General features: G+C 49.3%; 2 protein-coding genes across 6 annotated transcripts in view; one reads left to right on the forward strand and one right to left on the reverse strand.

Moving 5' to 3' along the window:
• Positions 1 to 7867, forward strand: part of MX1 (MX dynamin like GTPase 1) — a 32301-nt gene extending 24434 nt beyond the window's left edge. For all 4 annotated transcript variants that reach the window (XM_019962864.2, XM_019962850.2, XM_019962872.2 and 1 more), the window contains 3 exons: positions 2340 to 2416; positions 3748 to 3987; positions 7257 to 7867. In XM_019962864.2, coding sequence (XP_019818423.1) covers positions 2340 to 2416; positions 3748 to 3987; positions 7257 to 7487 — 548 coding nt within the window. In that variant the 3' untranslated portion in view covers positions 7488 to 7867. The remainder of the gene's footprint in view (positions 1 to 2339; positions 2417 to 3747; positions 3988 to 7256) is intronic.
• Positions 7868 to 12955: 5088 nt separating this feature from the next.
• TMPRSS2 (transmembrane serine protease 2) overlaps positions 12956 to 18542 on the reverse strand; it is a 46535-nt gene continuing 40948 nt past the window's right edge. For both annotated transcript variants that reach the window (XM_019962885.2, XM_070795214.1), the window contains exons 12-14: positions 17506 to 17648; positions 17160 to 17312; positions 12956 to 15402 (exon numbers count right to left, since the gene is read on the reverse strand). In XM_019962885.2, the coding sequence (XP_019818444.2) occupies positions 15391 to 15402; positions 17160 to 17312; positions 17506 to 17648 (308 nt within the window). In that variant the 3' untranslated portion in view covers positions 12956 to 15390. The remainder of the gene's footprint in view (positions 15403 to 17159; positions 17313 to 17505; positions 17649 to 18542) is intronic.

Genomic DNA, 18542 nt, shown 5'->3' on the forward strand with positions numbered 1-18542 from the left:
GGATATGAAAGATTGCAAGTTTGCAACGAAAGTTTGCAGTGAAAGGTTGCAGATGAACGATATGCATAGTGTGTGATGTGGGCGGGTCACAAGTACGTCTGTTGGAGGAGTGGTGACAGCGGGACCACCCTTTCGGCATGTGGTCATGTTCACCAGCCTGGCTATCTTTGAGCCTGGTCATTAAGGGTTTTTATGAAGGTATAATCAATTATACAGCTTCCCTGGTGGCTCGGATGGTAAAGAGTCTGCTTGCAATGAGGGAGACCTGGGTTCGATCCCAGCATCAGGAAGATCCCCTTGAGAAGGGAATGGCAACCCATTTCAGTATTCCTGCCTGAAGAATTCCATGGACAGAGGAGCCCCGAGGGCTACAGTCCGTGGGGTCACAAAGAGTCGGACATAACTAAGCTATTAACACACACACACACACACACACACACACACTCAATTATCCCATGGGAGCATAATCAATTTTTAATTCAATCTCCAGCCCTTCCCCTAGCCCCCAGAAGTTGGGGAGAAGGGGGAAGCTGGGTTGGAAGTTCCAGGCTTCTAATCAAAGGCTTGGTCTTTCTGGTGACCAGCCCCATCCTGAAGCTGTCTAGGGCCACCTTGTTAGAACAAGCGATGCTCCCGTCACCCAGGATATTCTAAGGGGTTTAAGAGCTCTGTGTTAGGAACCAGGGACAAGAACCAGATGTATGTTTCTTATCATACCTCACCTCCCTCTACTCCACCACTTTGCATACTTTACAATCTCAAAACACTATTGTTTATTCGAAATCTCTGAGAAGTAAGGTTGACTAAACAGCTGTACATGATGGGAGTGGGCTGCGCCTCTAAAGTGCGGCATGAGCCTGAGACGGTGTCACTGTGGTCACGTGCTGACCGCAAGCCAAGTGGGCACTGTGGAGGAGACGCACAGTCGCCCGCAGTACTCAGCACCCCCTTCTCCTCGAGAATCTTCACTCCCTGGTTTCCTGTTTACTGCTCTGAGCTTACTGAATCTCTTTTCTGTCATCTCCTTGGTCGACACCCTCCTCACTCAGGCTTCAACTGTCTCATTTTAGCATCGAGTTGTAATCTTGAGGATCCGTGAACTCGCAGGGGTGAAGGGAGGACAGCCTTTTCACAGTTGATAAGACACGTATTTCTTTTTTGTTTACTTTGCCCTTTTATTTATTTTTGGCCGCACAGGGTCTTCCCTTCTGTGCACAGTCTTTCTCAGTAGCCGCGAGTGGGGGCTACTCTCCAGTTGCCGTGAGCGGGCTTCTCATTTCGGTGGCTTCTCTTGTTGAGGAGCGTGGGCTCTAGGGCCTGTGGGCTTCAGTAGGTGCAGCACGTGGGCTCAGTAGGTGAGGCTCATGGGCCCAGTGGTTGTGGTATACAGGTTTAATTTCTCCTCGGCTTGTGGGATCTTCCTGGACCAGGGATCAAACTTGCGTCCCCTGCGTTGGCAGGCGGACTCTTATCCATTGAGCCACCACGGAAGTCCAAGTGGCTTCCCTGGTATTTCTAACTAAATTTTACCTTCAGGCTTAATAACTATAAACCAGAATCTGTAATTGTGTCTTGATGATCAATTGTGCATTCTTCAGTCAGTCCTAAAGAAAATTCTTGTGTAATGCTTCAAGGCTTTCTGAAAATTCTTCAGAAAACATTAAAAAGTCTATATATACCTATTTCTGTTTAGAAAAATGTGATATGTAGCCAAAAGATTTCCAAGCATAGCAGCCAGTGGTTAGCACTGGTCCAGTGGTTAGGACTCTGCACTTCCATTACAGGGGCGAGGATTCACTCCCTGGTCAGTGAACTAAGATCCCACATGCCTCACAGTGTAGCCAAAAAAAATTTCCAAGCATAAAGATACTGTACATCACACTAAGATAACATTCTGTGAGGAAGTCAAGTGGAAATATCAGTTTCAAAAATGAAATAATGTAAGTTTTCTGATTGAAATGAGAGTTTGTTCACCTATTTGTTTCAAATGGATAACAGAGCTATTTTGATTCCATTGATGTATTTTAAAAAGTGATGTGTTTTACTATAAATATTAATGTATTTATAATAACAGAAATTGCATTCTTTGCAACTATTTATACTTGGGAAGAAAATGTAAACATCAGATAAATATTTCAGTGGACATATAGATTTTTAAAATTCCTCCAGGATGTTTTTGAGTAAGAAAGCACACCTTCTTCCTTCAGAAAGAAAGAGAAGATTGGGGGTGGGGAAGAGGGAGGCAGGGAACTGTTTCTGTTGTTTTACCCTCTTATTTTTTGCAATTTATGAAGTCATGGGTCCTTCCAGCAAGACTTGACTTTTCTTTCTTTCACCAGATATAATCCGGAATACCTTCACAGATGTTTCAGGAAAACACTTTAATGAATTTTTCAACCTCCACCGAACTGCCAAGGTAAAACTGACCATTAAGTTACTTAAAAAAAAAAAATGTAGGCCTGACATTAGAAAACAGATTTCTTAGATTAAGACTGTTCAACCTTTATTATGTATTTGGAGAAGCAAATAGTCAAGATCAATAGTGAATTTAAGATATGAGCGATGATGTCTCGTTAAAGGCAGTAAGAGGGAGAGAAAGAGAGAAACAATTCAGAAGGAAAATATTTAGTCACAGGAACAGAGGAGAGCCACAGTAAGTGTGGAACCCTGTTACAGCTGAAGAGAATGGTCCTGAACCTGGAAACTCATCAAGGAAACCAAATAGGAACGACTCGTCCGATCTAGGAACAGGGGCTCCCCCTTGTCCTGGCTTGGGCTGCATAGCTAATACCACTGCAGACACTTAATATTTCTCATAGTCCAAGAGACTGGAATCCCAGATGGAGGTGCTGGTGGCCTCATTGGCGTCTTCACGAAACAGGAGGCTGGGGGCAGAGGTAGAGAGAGAGGTCCCTGGGATCTCTTCTCAGAGGGTCACTAACCCATTTGTGGGGGCCCCACCCTCATGACCTAATTACCTCCCAAAGGCCCCCCACCTCCAAATTCCATCCTGTTGAGGATTAGGCTTTCAATGCATGAATCTGGTGGGGACACGAACCTTAGACCCAGCACCCAGCAGAGATGGGAAGACTGGCTCTGCCTTTTGCAAGCCAGAGGTCTTGGGGCTTCTTAACCTGCCTGGGCCTCTGATTCCTCATCTACAGACTAGGACTAAGAGTGCCCTCTTAGTCAGAAGGAACATAGAGAAGAAGATTTAGGACCACACTTGGCATCACACTCTTGCATTCAGTGAAGCCAGGGGGTCCAGGTAACTTTCTGTGTGAAGGGTCCCCTCTTTGACTTTCTGGCAGCCAGTTCCTCTAAACCCCAGGAACATGGAATATGTGCAATTTGACTGATGGAATCTGGCTCCCATCTTATCCCTGTGAGCTCTCTGGTAGAAAAATATTTCTCCTCCTCAGATGGAAAAGTCTGTAAAAGGGAAAAGGAAAAAAGCTGGAAATCAGGCCTGAGAACAGAGCCCATGCAGGTTCCCAGGCCCTGGGGATGCACGGTCTGGTCATCTGTGTGGCTCAGGCTTCCTGGGAAACTCTGACCCTCAGCCAGAATAGGAAGTCCCACTCCCTACCCAGAGAAGCTGTTGTGGGGACAGAAGGCTGCTCCAAAGCCACCAGCTCTTTTCTAGATGGCACCTGCTAGGGGTGGCCTTTGCAGTGGAGTTATTGTCCTCTGACCCAATGCTTTGTTTCTAGATGGAAATTCTGTTGTGTTTCTCCTTTGCTATAGTCCAAAATTGAAGACATTCGATTAGAACAAGAAAATGAAGCTGAGAAGTCCATCCGACTACATTTCCAAATGGAGCAGTTGGTCTACTGCCAGGACCAGGTGTACCGGCGTGCATTGCAACAGGTCAGAGAGAAGGAGGCAGAAGAAGAAAAGAACAAAAAATCAAACCATTACTTCCAATCCCAGGTCTCAGAGCCCTCCACAGATGAGATCTTTCAACACCTGACCGCGTACCAGCAGGTGAGTCTGCTAGTCTCAGGACAGTGCTTCTCATCCATTCTCTGTCTCTGAGAATGAAGAGCCTGTCTCTTCAGTCTTATCCCTGTAAGGGGACCACCAGCCCCATCTTTCAGCCCTTGGTAAGCCTCTGTAGGAGCAATTCAATCAGACATGGAAAGAGTTGTTACTTAGAGCCATCTGCATCTGGTTTGGGCTGGCTGTGTGGCCCCAGTCAAGTTATTTAACCTCTCTGAGCCTTAGCTTTCCTCTCTAAAAGGAGGTAAAGTGGTTACCTCCTCCCAGGGTCCTTGTGAATATTCAGCAGGATAAGTGTAGAAGGCAGTGACCACTGGCCCTGGAGAAGCTGCTGTTCACAGAGACTTGTACTTTGATTGCTACCCTACCTTTGGGGCTTCCCAGGTGACACTAGTGGTAAAGAACCCACCTGCCACGGCAGGAGATGTAAGAGACGTGGGTTCAACACCTCAGTAGGGAAGATATCCTGGAGGAGGGCATGGCAACCTATTCTAGAATTCTTTCCTGGAGAATCCCACGGACAGGGCAGCCTGGCAGGCTGTAGTTCATAGGGTTTCACAAGAGTTGGACATGACTGAGCAATGTAGCACATGCACTTTATGTTTCAAATAACTTGAGGGTCCATCTAATTCATCTGGGGAAGGATGCATAACTCAGAGCCCGGGGGGATGTGAAAGTCTGGACAAGAAGACAAATGGCAACCTCCTGGTTTACCAGATGTCTCCATCACTTCAGGCAGAGCATCTCACACCAACCATGCTCACATGTTTCCAGGATCTTCCAGAGATGCAGATGTAGCAGTAACGGGGCAGGTCTGAGATGGGGCACAATTCTGCATTACTGACGGGTTCCCAGAGGATGCCATGCTGCTGGATGGGGATACACTCTGAGCAACAAAGCTCAAACGGTCAGACTCTGCAGACCTTGGGATGTGCACGGGTGTGTGTGAAGCCAGTAAAGGGCAAGGCGAGGGCAGCCCTGTGCCCCCTTGGTTTCTCCTGCAGCCAAGCTCACCCCCCAGTGCTGCCTGGCAGAACCTTTGAGATTGAGTAATACACACACACTCATACACACATATTAAAGCCTTCACCTGATTGGGTGAGGCCCACCCACATTCTTGAGGATGATCTTTTTTTTTTTTCTCTCTCTCTTGTATTCTTTGAGTCTTGCTTTCTGTCCTGGTCATCTGATAGTACATCTTATATTTCGTAATAGACTACAGAATACTTGAAGAGTACAATTTAAAGAAACAGAATCATAGAATATAGAAATTTTGACAATTTTCTGCACTATGCTATTGTCAAAAGCAGGAAAGAATGCCAACTAGCAAGGCTTAGGACAGTCTAACAAGAACCATAATGAAGACAAAGAAATTGTGTTAGGAATGAGGCTACAAGTCCATAGTAGCTTTACTTACTTAAAATTGACTGATTGGAGCTATTAACCACATCTACAAAATATCTCCACAGAGATACCTACATGAGAGTTTCATTGAATAAGTGGGTCTACAACCCAGTCAAGCTGACACATGAAACTGACCATTATATCTAGGGAAAGGCTAGGGCTTGTTTTATATCTATAAGTATAAACAAAGGAACTGGCTTATACAATTATGGAGGCTGGCTCATCAAGTCCCAGGTAGGTAGGACAAGCCATGCAGAAAGCCAGGCAGGTGCCGAATCTGCAGACCACAGGCCAAAGTCCTTCTTCCTCAGAAGAATTTCTACCTGCAGTGGAGGAGTTGACACCTTTGTGCCTTTAAATTTCCTACCCAAGAACATCAGGAGACCCCTGATGTTCCTCCTTAAATATCCTTTTGGGGAGTCTCAAAAGTGTTTAAACTTCTCTTTGTGTAGGTGGTATACACGTCTGGAGTTTATTCCTACTTCTTATCTCATCTTTGTACCTCCTATCAATGAGATTCTTCTTCCATGACATCTCATTTGTAGATTTCTGTATGTTGTCTTACATTTGTCAACTGTGCTGATTCCTTTAACTGTCTGTGGTGGTTTTACATCTGTTTCTCCAAGTTTTCCCAACAAACACTCATCCCTCTGCAGACAGTGGTGGTTTTACACTCTCCCTGATCTTTCCAGTTTTTATATCTCAAACTTTTCTTGCCCCTTTAGTGCGACTTGAAACCACTGTAGACCAGCAGACAGCCTTGCCCTGTCCTGACTTTAATGAGAACGCCCTACTTTTCCTATCAAGTATGATCCTCACTGGATAAAGTCAAGATGTTAGCAGGGCTGGGTGCCTTCTTGAGGGTCTAGAGGGAGAATCTCTTTCTTTGCCTAGTCCAGCAGAAACAAAGGAAAATAGTCAAGTAAAGCAAATTAATATCGGGTTGGCCGAAAAGTTCATTTGGGTGTCTGCCTTTTTTCATTTTTCTGATTAAATTTATTCTTTGGATAATTTTTTTAGTAGACCAAAAGGAAGCAGAGGACGTGGGTGAGGTGGGAAGCAGGTATTGTCTCAGGAAGGACTCCCTCAGGAAGAGGGAGAAAGGAAAGTTGAAAGTGACTTCCAGCGTGCTTAGAACTCAGAGGGCTCCCTTCTGTGGCTTTTGATAGCCCACCTCCTTTTATGCTAAATAATTTCAGCCTTGATTTAAAACAACAAAAAAAGAGGTTATAGAATCTTTTAGGGAGAGTTGTAAATGATTTTAAAATGCAGGTTTGTTTAAATTTATTTTTAATTGGAGGATAATTGCTTACAATGTCGTGTTGATTTCTGCCATACAACAAGAAGAATCATCTGTAAATACACATATGTCCCCTCCGTCTTGAACCTCCTTCCCATTCCCTCACCCCCATCCTACCCTCTAGGTCATCACAGAGTATGGAGTTGAGCTCCATGTGTTACATAGCAACTTTCCATTAGCTAGGTATTTTACACATGGTAATGCATATGTTTAAATGCTACTCTCAGTTCCTCCCACCCACAGACTGTCCACAAGCCTGTCCGCTGTACTTTCTGTACTCCGTGCATTTACCTTCCTAGGGCACGTTTTGCCCTCTTGCATCAGAAGTAACCATTTAGTGGTCTGGAGAGGCTGGCGGGAGCCCAGAGTGGGGGTTGGTCCCTAGCCTGGTGCTGCCCAGACCACAGAGGATGCGGGTGGGTTTGAAACCCAAGCGGGGACTGTGCACCCACGGGGTCTGGGTCCCTGCCGGGGTGCCGTGCTGAAGTCAGGGTGTCCTGGCTGCCGCGGCCCCTCACCCTCGTGTGAACTGCGCCTTCCTTCCTCGCAGGAAGTCAGCACCCGCATCTCCGGCCACATCCCCTTGATCATCCAGTTCTTCGTGCTCCGGACGTATGGCGAGCAGCTCAAGAAGAGCATGCTGCAGCTGCTCCAGGACAAGGACCAGTACGACTGGCTGCTGAAGGAGCGCACCGACACCAGAGACAAGAGGAAGTTCCTGAAGGAGCGGCTGGAGCGGCTGACCCGCGCTCGGCAGCGGCTGGCCAAGTTCCCGGGCTGAACCCGCCCTCCGTGTAGCCCCGGGTCTCCAGGGAGCGGACAGCCGACAGCTCCCCTGACGGCTGCACGCCCTCAACTGCCCGTTTCACAGATGCGTCAGTGGTCAGCCTGCGGCCGTAGTCTCTGCTGTCTCTTAGTGGATAAGCACACTGGCTTCAAGCATCAGGTGATTTCCTTCGATGCTTCATGCCCACCCTGCCCCATCCCTGAACTCTCTCCACCCCTCTGTCAGTTAATGATCCCTACACAGCACTGTAGAAGGGTCATTCCAATTGCTGTAATAGCCTTTCACACCCCATGTTTTAGGAACATGAGTGCCATACTTGTGAATGCATACAGAAGCCTATTTCTTCAATTTGTAATACACTTCTTTCTACCAGACATTTCTCTGACACTTTCTTTTCTAATGTTTATTTATTTTATTGTTATTTTGCTCACACTGAGTCTTCATTGCTGCACTCGGGCTTTCTCTGATTGTGGCGGCTGAGGGCTACTCCGCAGTCATGCTATCTGGGCTTCTTACAGCTGTGGCTTCTCATTGTGGTGGCTTGTCTTGTGGTGCACGGGCTCTAAGGCACGTGGGCTTCAGTACTTGCAACACATGGGCTCAGTAGTGGCGGTGCATGGGCTTCATTGCTCCTAGGCATACGGGATCTTCCCAGATCAGGGATCAAACCTGTGTCTCCTGCCTTGGCAGGTGGATTCTTACCCACTGTGCCATCAGGAAACCCTCTCTGACACCTTCTTTATTTGGGAGACGTTTGAAAATGACAGCAGGTGGGAATCTGTGGAGCAATCAGTGGACACTAAGGCTGCCCTCTGTACTGGGTCAGGTCAGAAGGAATGGTTGAGCAAAAGAATGTGGTGGGTTATTTATAAGAGGCTAGAAGGGAAATGGGGAATAAAGTTAAAGAAATGGGACAGAAGGTAAAGCAATCAGCATTTGTGGTTTATAATGTATGCTGATCAAGCATCCAGTCTGCTTAATTGCTGGCCACCTAGTGTGGAGCTGAAAGGTGAAAATCTAAGTCGAGAGAGGTCACTGCCCACCTAGGAGGATTTTACAGCAGATGCTGTTCTGGTCTGGGAGGTGAGAAGGCAGAATATTAACCACGTGTTGTCCAGAAGGAGCAGAGCAGGGTCCCGACTGGCCTCCTTGGACTAGGCAGCCATGGGGACATGCAGACACCCAGCCAGAAGGGGAGTGGCTGCCTCATGAGCTGTCCATTCACTCCCAGGCCAAGCTGGACAACAGCTTGTTGGAAGAGGTGGACTAGCTGCACTGTCCCCTCCCATCTAGCCCCTGCCTCACCCCCACCCCTGGCCCCTTCTGACACTCAGGATTCCACAATCCTCAAAGCTTGGGACAATGCAAGAATTTCTGTACAAGATTATTTATGTATTATTTTCTTGGGCTCCGAAATCACTGCAGATGGTGACTGCAGTCATGAAATTAAAGGACGCTTGCTCCTTGGAGGAAAAGCTATGACCAACCTAGACAGCATTTTAAAAAGCAGAGACATTACTTTGCTGACAAAGGTCCGTATAGTCAAAGCTATGGTTTTTCCAGTAGTCATGTATGGATGTGAGAGCTGGACCATAGAGAAGGCAGAGAGTCGAAGAACTGATGCTTTTGAGTTGTGGTGTTGGGGAAGACTCTTGAAGAGTCCCTTGGATAGCAAGGAGATCGAACCAGTCAATCCTAAAGGATATCAGTCCTGAATATTCATTGGAAGGGCTGATGCTGAAGCTAAAGCTCCAATACTTTGGCCACCTGATTCGAAGAGCTAACTTATTAGAAAAGACCCTGAAGCTGGTAAAGATTGAAGGTATGAGGAGAAGGGGACGACAGAGGATGAGATGGTTGGATGGCATCACTGACTCAATGAACATGAGTTTGAGCAGGCTCCAAGAGACGGTGGGGGCCAGGGAGGTCTGGCGTGCTGCAGTCCATGGGGTCGCAAAGAAATGGACTGAGCGACTGAACAACCAATGTACGAGAAGGGATGCTCTGAGACTTGGGGCTGCTGCCCCCTCGTGGCTGGCTGAGTAACTGCTCCAGTATCAGGCGTCCCATAGAATCTACCTCGACCAGAAAGAGGTGTCACTGTTGCCAAGGATTCTTCTTTGCTGTTGTTATAGTTTTCCTAGAGATTCCTAGATAGATGGGGGGAGAAAGCCGATAATATTTCAGAGAACAGGAATCAACTTGGGGGACAAGCCCACTGGGGACTCACAAGGAGCTCACAAGGTGCTGGGGACTCACAAGGTACTCACTTTCATCAGAAAGAGCAGGTGTCCAGGAATCCCTCAGATCTGTCCTGACTGGCCATCGACAGGGCAGAAGAACACTGGCTCCCCTCCTATCTGTTGAGGAGTCAAGCAGAGGCTGGCCTGGAGTCCGCTCTGTGTGAGTCCATCACTCAGAGGGCAGTGGGGCTCAGGCAAGCGGCTGAACTGCCCCCCATCCTCCAACCCCCACCGCCCCACCCCAGTCCCCCATCTCCTCTGTGAAGGGCAACACCAGGAGCAGAGCCTGCCTCTCGAGATTCTGCTGCCGGCTCCACAGCGCCGGCTTCAAGGTCCATGAACCTGGGCAGACTAAACTAGAGGAGCAATCATGCGTACTCAGGGACCCTCTCTCCAGGCAAGTCTGGGGCTCGGTTGACCCCAGAGTGTGGGGTTGAGTTTGGAGCAGAGCTAGGAGAGGAACTAGATAACATTGAAGTGACAGAACTAGGAAGCCTCGGTTTTCCAGAATACAGGGTCTGCTGGTGCTTAGTAAACGCTGTGGGAGGGAGTGGGCGTAGGAGATGCCAGGCACATGTCCAAGTGACTTGCTGCTTGCTTGACTATCTTCTAAGATGCTACGGAGCAGCTACCTTTATTAGTTTCCTTCTTAGAGCAAAGACAAAAGCAGCCAGCCAGGAAAGTCCCCACCATCAGTTACTGTGTGGGAGGAAAGGAATCCAATCCAACTGGTAAACCAGGAAGCCCTAAAAGCAGCTAATGAGGCACTGACGTTGGCTTTCCAAGTGATTAGTGGATTTTCAGGGGATTATGAGTTCAGGTTCTTTAATCAAAGCAAAACGATGGCTCAAACACCAATATTTATGGGGTTAATTCATTTAAAATGAAATAGCTGGTATATTATGGGCTTTCGCAGGTGGCCTAGTGGTAAAGAATCTGCCTGCAATGGAGTAGATGTGGGTTTGATATCTGGGCGGGGAAGATCCCCCAGAGAAGGAAATGACAGCCCACTCCAGTATTCTTGCCTGGAGAATCCCATGGACAGAGGAGCCTGGTGGGTTGCAGTCCATGGGGTTGCAGAGTCAGAGAAAGCAGGCACAGCTGGTACATTAGTGACTTTTTAAAACAAAGAACTGATGCTTTTGAACTGTGGTATTGGAGAAGATTCTTCAAAGTCCTGTGGAAAGCAAGGAGATCAAACCAGTCAATCCTAAAGGAAATCAGTCCTGAATATTCATTGGAAGGACTGATGCTGAAGCTGAAGCTCCAATACTCTGGCCATCTGATGTGAAGAACTGACTCATTGAAAAAGACCCTGATGCTGGGAAAGATTGAAGGCAGGAGAAGGGGACGACAGAGGATGAGATGGTTGGATGGCATCACAGACTCAATGGACATGGGTTTGAACAAGCTCCGGGAGTTGGTGATGGACAGGGAAGCCTGGCGTGCTGCAGTCCACGGGGTTGCAAAGAGTTGGACATGACTGAGTGACCAAACTGAACTACTTTGGAAGTAGCATAAATTGCACATTTTTCTTAAAACACTGGGCACACTGGGAGAAGAGCTCTGGCCTGTACCATATCATACATCACCCTCTCTACATCCAGAGCAGAAAAGGACTGCGGCTGGGGGATAGGACTCCAACCGGGAGTATATGTGTGTGTGTGTGGCTCTTCACAAACTCGGGTCCAGGGTGAAGCTTTGGTCAAAAGAATAAAGTTTCTGAATTTTGAGCCAAATCAGGGCAACCCCAGGAGAACCAGGGAGGTGCTGAGAACAGACCAGGTGCCTGAGTTTAAGGCAGGACTGTGCCCTCCCCCATAACAGCTCAGTGAGAATCGAATCAAAGTTAATTCATTCTCTACCCTGGAAACTCACCTACTTCCCCAGCTGCAAGAAGCCACAAAGTGATCAACACAGATTCCACACCTTTAATACTCGTGTGTCCACTTTAGTATTTTGGGTTAATTTATATTAAGCAAATTAATGTTTGTCTCTTGTAAAGGTTTAAATACAGAAATATCTATTTCCCTAGTTTCAGCATTCAGGCTGGATCTTTGTTGTTTATATTTATTCATTTGGCTACGCTAGGTTTTAGTTGCCGCACGCAGGATCTTCGATCTTCTTTGTGGCACGTGGGATCTATTCCACCCTGGGATTAAACCCAGTCCTCCTGTTGGGAATGTAGAGTCTTAGCTACTGGATCACCAGGAAAGTCCCCTCCCTGGCTGAATCTTTTAAGTGAAATCAGCTTCATTCAAAATTAAAGCCACTCACGGGAGGAGGACTGCAAAATGAGAAATACGACTGAAAAAGACGTCAGCTGCCCTGCCACGTGGACACTTTTAGGACACAGTCCATCTTCATTATTCACAGATTCCGTACCGGTAGATCCACCTACTCATTAAAGTTGATCTGTTACCCCAAATGAACACTAGCAGCGCTTTCGTGGACACCGGCAGAGGAGCAAAAACACTGAATGGCTGATTTGAGTGTGAAAATGGCTACCCTGCCTTCCTGCTTCAGCTCAGACTGTAAATAAGTATCCTTTTCAGTTTATTTAGCGCCTGTTCTTTAGCATTTTTGTATTTTCAGATGGTGATGTCAATGTTGAAATGGCCCCAAGCAGAATGGGAAGTGCTGTCTAATCTAAGTGCAGGAAGGCTGGCTGTGCCCTCCAGACAAAACATGTGTGCTAGGGAAGCGTCCTTCAGGAGTGACTTATGGGGTTGCTGGCCATGAGTTCAGTGTTAATGAATTGACAGTATCTACCAGTAAGGTGTCTTTAAGCAAACATACAGGAAACAAAATTCTATGGCGATCAGGTGACAAAGACTGGTGGCTGGCAGGCACCTGCCCCAACTTGTCCCCTTTCGTTCTTTTGTTGTTCAGTCGCTAAGTCATGTCCGACTCTTTGCGACCCCATGGACTGCAGCACGCCAGGCTTCCCTGTCCTTCACCATCTCCCGGAGTGATCTGACTCACGTCCATGGAGTTGGTGATGCCATCCAACCATCTCATCTCGTGTCATCCCCTTCTCCTCCTGCCCTCCCCTTCTCCTCCCACCTTCAATCTTTCCCAGCATCAGGGTCTTTCCCAATGAGTCAGCTCTTAGCATCAGGTAGTGAAAGTATTGGAGCCATAGCATAAAAGATTCTAAAGATGGCCCACATCAAAAAAAAAAAAAAACTTAAAAAAAATATTATCTAACAAAACACATGTTTTCTTTACTTTTTTATTACAACTTTTACCATAATTTTAACACAAACTGACACAACGCAGACAATTCTCTCCAATCACCTGTTACACATTGGGACCTGCCAGATTTGGGCTATTTGAAGAACATGAGTGGATATCTCTTCCAGGGAGGAAAACATTTACCCTCTCTCTCTCTCTTACCTGTAGTCACAACTCCAGGGGCTGAGACACATGTTAAGGAAGCAGCTCTGCTGCCATGAGCTCACAGGAATTTTAGGGGAGGAGATGCTATACAAGTTTGAGAAGGCAGAATCTGAGGACTCTGGGGTCACTGAGCAGAGAGTTCTAGAAGGGAGTTGGGTCTCAGGGTCCATATCTGGGAGAAATGGGAGGTACAGGTGATGCTCCTTAAGGAGCTTGGTTACCTCCTATAGCAGGGGTCCCCAGCCCCTAGGATCAGTACTGGTCCAGGCTGCACAGCAGGAGGTGAGTGGCGATGGGAAACTTCATCGGCCGCTTCCCATCGCTCCACCTGAACCATCCCAGTTCATGAGAAAATTGTCTTCTATGAAACTGGTCCTCGGTGCCAAAAAGTTGGGGACTGATGCCTTCCCTCGTGGCTCAGATGGTAAAAAATCTGCCAGGAATGCAGGAGACCTGGATTCAATCCCTGGGTCGGGAAGATCCCCTGGAGAAGGGAATGGCTACCCACCCCAATATTCTTCCCTGGAGAATCCCATGGACAGAGGAGCTTGGCAGGCTACAGTCCATGGGGTCACAAAGAGTTGGACATGACTGAGCAATTAACACTTTCACACTTTCACTTTGCTATCCTACAGGACAAGCTGTGGGGGCCAGCAGGGCAGCCAGGAGACCACATCTGCCCCACCCCACCTGACCTCACCCCCTGCCAACCCACCATTCAGGGGCTGCCCTGACATCAAGGCCCAATGCGGAAATGCAGACCGGTTCTGCTTGCCACATGTTTGGAAAAAAAAATGCATAATTTATTTGTTCAGTTTTTCACAATTGAATTTTACAGTTTAAAAAAGATACAAAACAGAGAACAAACAGTGGTCACATAAATTAAAAGAAGCACTAAAGAAGGAATGCTTGCTCACCATGACGACGCTTTTTAAAATCTGACTCGGGAGCAGGCAGGTCAGGATGGCCCCTGGGATGCTGCCGCCCGAGCATCCTGCTAGCGCATCGTCCTGACTTCCACTCCAAGGTCAAGTCCTTGTGCAGAATCACTCAAGTCGTTCTGCGAAACCAGCGTGTCGGAGAGGAGGCAGGACCTCACAGCACCCGTGTTTACGCTTCACACTTGGTCACTGAAGCCTGACTCTCCCCTGCAGGGGAGCTTGAGGAGTGGTTGGAAGGGGCCAGGGGAGGCCCATGCACACCCCTCTCTCCTTTCTCACAAGCCCAGATGCTGTGCTTCAGGACAACACTTACAGAACATTAAATTGGGAGCAGTCACTTTGTGAAAGTAGCTCAAGTCGGCTACTGCTCACACAAGCAAAGGCAGCAGTAATTTCAAAAAGTAAGAGTAGGACTACGGCCCGGTTTCATGGGCACTGAGGTAGTAACAGGTAGACGCTTTACAGGAAACAGTGTTTCTTTAATTAGTATCCCTGATTTCCCTGGGTGAGCTCGATTTCCAGGTGAATGATTAGCAGGCGTTAAGAGGGTCAGCAGGCACCCTACTCGGGGTGAAGACCTCAGTGGGGGCCCGGGGCATTGCACCATCTTCAAGGGAGGCCAGAGAGAGACTGGAGAATAAGGCGGGTCTCCCTGGGTGGGGGCCCCCAGCAATGCTGGGGGTGATCACATATGTTCCCAGGGCTCTGTCTACACACCCCCCGAAAGAAAAAGGTTTGGGTCCCCTTTCAAGTGTCTATCAAGTCATCACCCATGAAGAGCTGGCCCCTTTATTTCCAGCCAGCACTCTGGGCTGCTAAGAAGGCACTCAAGAATGTTCATCAAATTCCCTCGTGGAGAGACAGGCCCTGGGGCTACCCTAAGTGGTCTCACCAGCAGTGGCCCCAGAGGCTGGCCCCTGCAGGTTCTGCCAGGCTTTTCGCCTTCCTTTCTCAAGCCGTCCAGCAGCTGAGAAGTCGCCAGCCCCCTGTGAATCCAAGAGGAGTCCCTGCAGTGGGACTCAGAGGGGAGGTCCCCGCGGGGCAGACCCCGTCCCCTTGCTCTGCGCTGGCTCTGCTGTCCATGGCCAGCCAGCCTCCCCGGTCAGATGAGGGGTCTGGAAGGGTGGGCCCGGGGGTAGGGGAGCCACGGGGTCTGCACAGAACTGTGGAAAGGGCCAAGACATACAGGATCATGATCGCATAAAAACAAAAGGACCTGGAATCACTTCAAAAAATACATAATGCGTGGGGATTAACAATCAGCCCCTTCTTTTTCTTGTGCAATGTTGTCAAGGACCCAGGCCATACAGATTAGCTGTTTGCCTGTTCAAAAAGGAAAAAGAAACGATATTATTTTCTTAAGACAAACAAAGGCAGAAAATTATTTTTCCCCTACATTGACAGGGAGGGCTTCCCTGGTGGCTCAGTGGTAAAGAGTCCACCTGCTAACACAGGAGACATGGGTTCTATCCCTGATCCAGGAAGATACCACATGCTTCGGAGCAATTAAGCCCATGTACCACAACCACTGAGCCTGGGATTAGAGCCTGTGCTCCACAACAAGAGTGCATGCTACATTGCTTCAGTCATGCCGGATTCTTTGTGACCTCATGGACCGAAGCCCGTCAGGCTCCTCTATCCATGGGATTCTCTAGGCAAGAATACTGGAGTGGGTTGCTGTGCCCTCCTCCAGGGGATCTTCCCAACCCAGGGATCGAACTCAAGTCTCTTACATCTCCCTGCACTGGCAGGCAGGTTCGTTACCACTAGCGTCACCTGGGAAACCCCCCATAAGAGAAGCCACTGCAATGAGAAGCCTGCTCACACCATGAGAGAGTAAACCCCGCTCACCACAATGAGAGAACGTCTGTGCAGCAATAAAGACCCAGCATAGCCAAGGATTAAATAAATAAATTATTTAAAAAATAAGACAAAGGGATATTTTTTTCTACAGCATGAAGGTTGGGTTAGACTGACAATGGAGGAGAACAGTATGTGCAAAGGCCCAGGGACAGGAGGGGCCGGGATGTTGGGGGGGGGGGTCCCATCACTCAGCACCGCTGGGACACAGGCATCTCTGGGCCAACCAAGCATGACCTTAGCCACTGAAAGTCATCCATGGTCTACGTAGTCCTGCTTTCTACTCCACCTCCTCTGTTGTCATCCAGCCGACCACCCCCCACCCCCGCCACCACTTCCTGCTGATGAGCCACCAGCATTGCCTAGACACACGGTGCCTGTTCGCTCTCTCATCCTGGAGGGACAGTTACCCCATGGCCTGCCTCACCTCCCCGGCCAGTCTCCCCAGGACCCCCTCCCAGCTTGCCTGCATCATGCAGGTCCTCAGTGGGACAGTGGGGGTCATGAATTTCCAGAACTCGGCCCTTTGTGGGGCGGGGACTGGCTGGGCCCCGAGTCACTTGAAGGTGTTAGGTCTTAGGTTTGGGCTCAGGAGAGACACAGGCCATGCCTCACCAGGCACTGCCCTCGGCTTCTGCCCCATCTCCTGGCACCTGGGCACCTTTGGAGACTTGAGGGAGACGGGACTTTCACCTGGAACCTGGCCCTGGAAGGAGCCAAAATCTGTGAGCACTGCCCAGTCCCAAGGCCCCTGCGATGGACAGACATCCAGTCCTCACCCAGGATCCAGACAGGACCCAAGACTGGGCCCCTCTGAGTATCATGCACCAGGCCAGAAGCCAGAGGCAGCAGGGGCACCAGGAACCCCTGGGATCTTTCCCTTCTCATGCCCTCTCCTTGTACCAGAGACCCCAGCTGCTCCCCTGGGTGCCTGTGACAGCCCAGAGAAGGATAGGCCTGAATCATGCCTGGCAGCCTCGCTCTGCTTTCTGCCCATCCCCAGAAGTTTGATGCAATGACATCTGAGTAGGTGAATGGAGCTATTAGAGCCAGAAGCAAGCCCATCACAGGTAACCCTGGACCCTGCAAAGCTGGGACCCAGAAGTTTTCATCCAAACGCATATGGGGAGGGGTGCGACCTGTCACAGGACCACACCTCCTAGGCCCCCAGGCTCTGACACAGTGAAGTGGGGAGCCGATCAGGAGGATGGAAAGGTTACCCTCATTTGTTGATAGATCCAGTCTGTGAACACTGTCACGTTCCCGTACACTCCCGGTCGGTACGCCTTGGCACAGCCTGACCCCCAGCTCGTGTCTCCAATCAGCCACCAGACACTGCTCTTCAGTGTGACCAGAGGACCTCCACTGTCACCCTGGGGGACACAGCAGGTTACAGAACAGAAGTCAATCCACAAGCCACACAGGCCAGAGGGCAAGAAGGTGGAATGAGGGCTCAGTGGGGTGACGGGAGAGTCTCCAGGTCTCCTCCAACCCCGGGTCCCACATAGGGGAGGGACACACTTAATGGGCCCAGTGGGAGCCGGGCAAAGCCCAGCTGGTCATCACCTGGCAGGAGTCGACGGTGCCCCGCAGGTAGCCTGCACAGATCATGGCGGGCGTGATGAGGTTGTCATACATGTACTTGCTGTTGCACTTCCGGGGCTCAATGAGGTGCACCTTGGCCGCGTTCAGGTCATCTGAGGTCTTCCCTGCAATAAAAGACAGCATAGCTTTCACAGGAAGCCTGGTCTCCCTCCTGGACACGTGGACATACGGCCATGCCACTCCTACCAAGCCTGCTCCTGGGGAACCCAGGTACCTTTCAACTGCTGAGAGGCGTGCGTTTAAAGTGGCTCTGTATTATGTTTGGAGAGGACTACCTGCCTCTGGGCTGAGGACCAAGCTCCAACTGTGTCCTAGAGTCACCCGCTCATGGCCCAGCCACGTGGTTCCCTGGGATCACTTCTCCTCCTCCATCGATCTCTCCCCTCTGGACAGTTCCCAGGCTGACACCAGAAACTCCTGTGTTTCCACCTCAAGCACCCTAAGCTTTCTCAAGCCCACGCGCTGCTCCACTCCTGACTGCCTGCCCTCGCTCCCTGCATGTGGGAGCGACCAATCACTTGCAGGTCTGTGCTATCTCCATCACCCACCTGCTACACAGAGGTTTTCTAGGCTCTGTGGCCTCGGGGGCTGAAGCAGAGCCTCTCCTGGAGTGCTTATCCGCCCTAAGCCATGCCACTTGAGCCTCCTCAACTTGGGAAGTGGCCCCATGCCCCACCATGGGGCTCAGATCACGAGCACGAATCAGGCCCCCCCGAGACTGCTCACTTTCCCGTGACACTCCATCGATCAACAGATTTGGTGGCTCTGCCCCTACCCCCACACCCACCTCCCTGGTCTGGCAACCTTCTTGTCTCGCAGGATGTGGCAGTGGTCTCCTCACCATGCTGTCACCTTTTCTGTGAGTCCCTACTTAGCCATCCAACCATGTCACTCCCTAGCAGCTCCATGCCCCACTTGGATTAGAAGCCAGTGCTATCATCATAGCCTACAATACCCTATGCAACCTGACTCCAGACTGCCCCCTCGCTCCTGGTTCA

The sequence above is a fragment of the Bos indicus genome, chromosome 1, assembly GCF_029378745.1.
Source record: "Bos indicus isolate NIAB-ARS_2022 breed Sahiwal x Tharparkar chromosome 1, NIAB-ARS_B.indTharparkar_mat_pri_1.0, whole genome shotgun sequence".
In the NCBI taxonomy this organism is placed as follows: Eukaryota; Metazoa; Chordata; class Mammalia; order Artiodactyla; family Bovidae; genus Bos; species Bos indicus.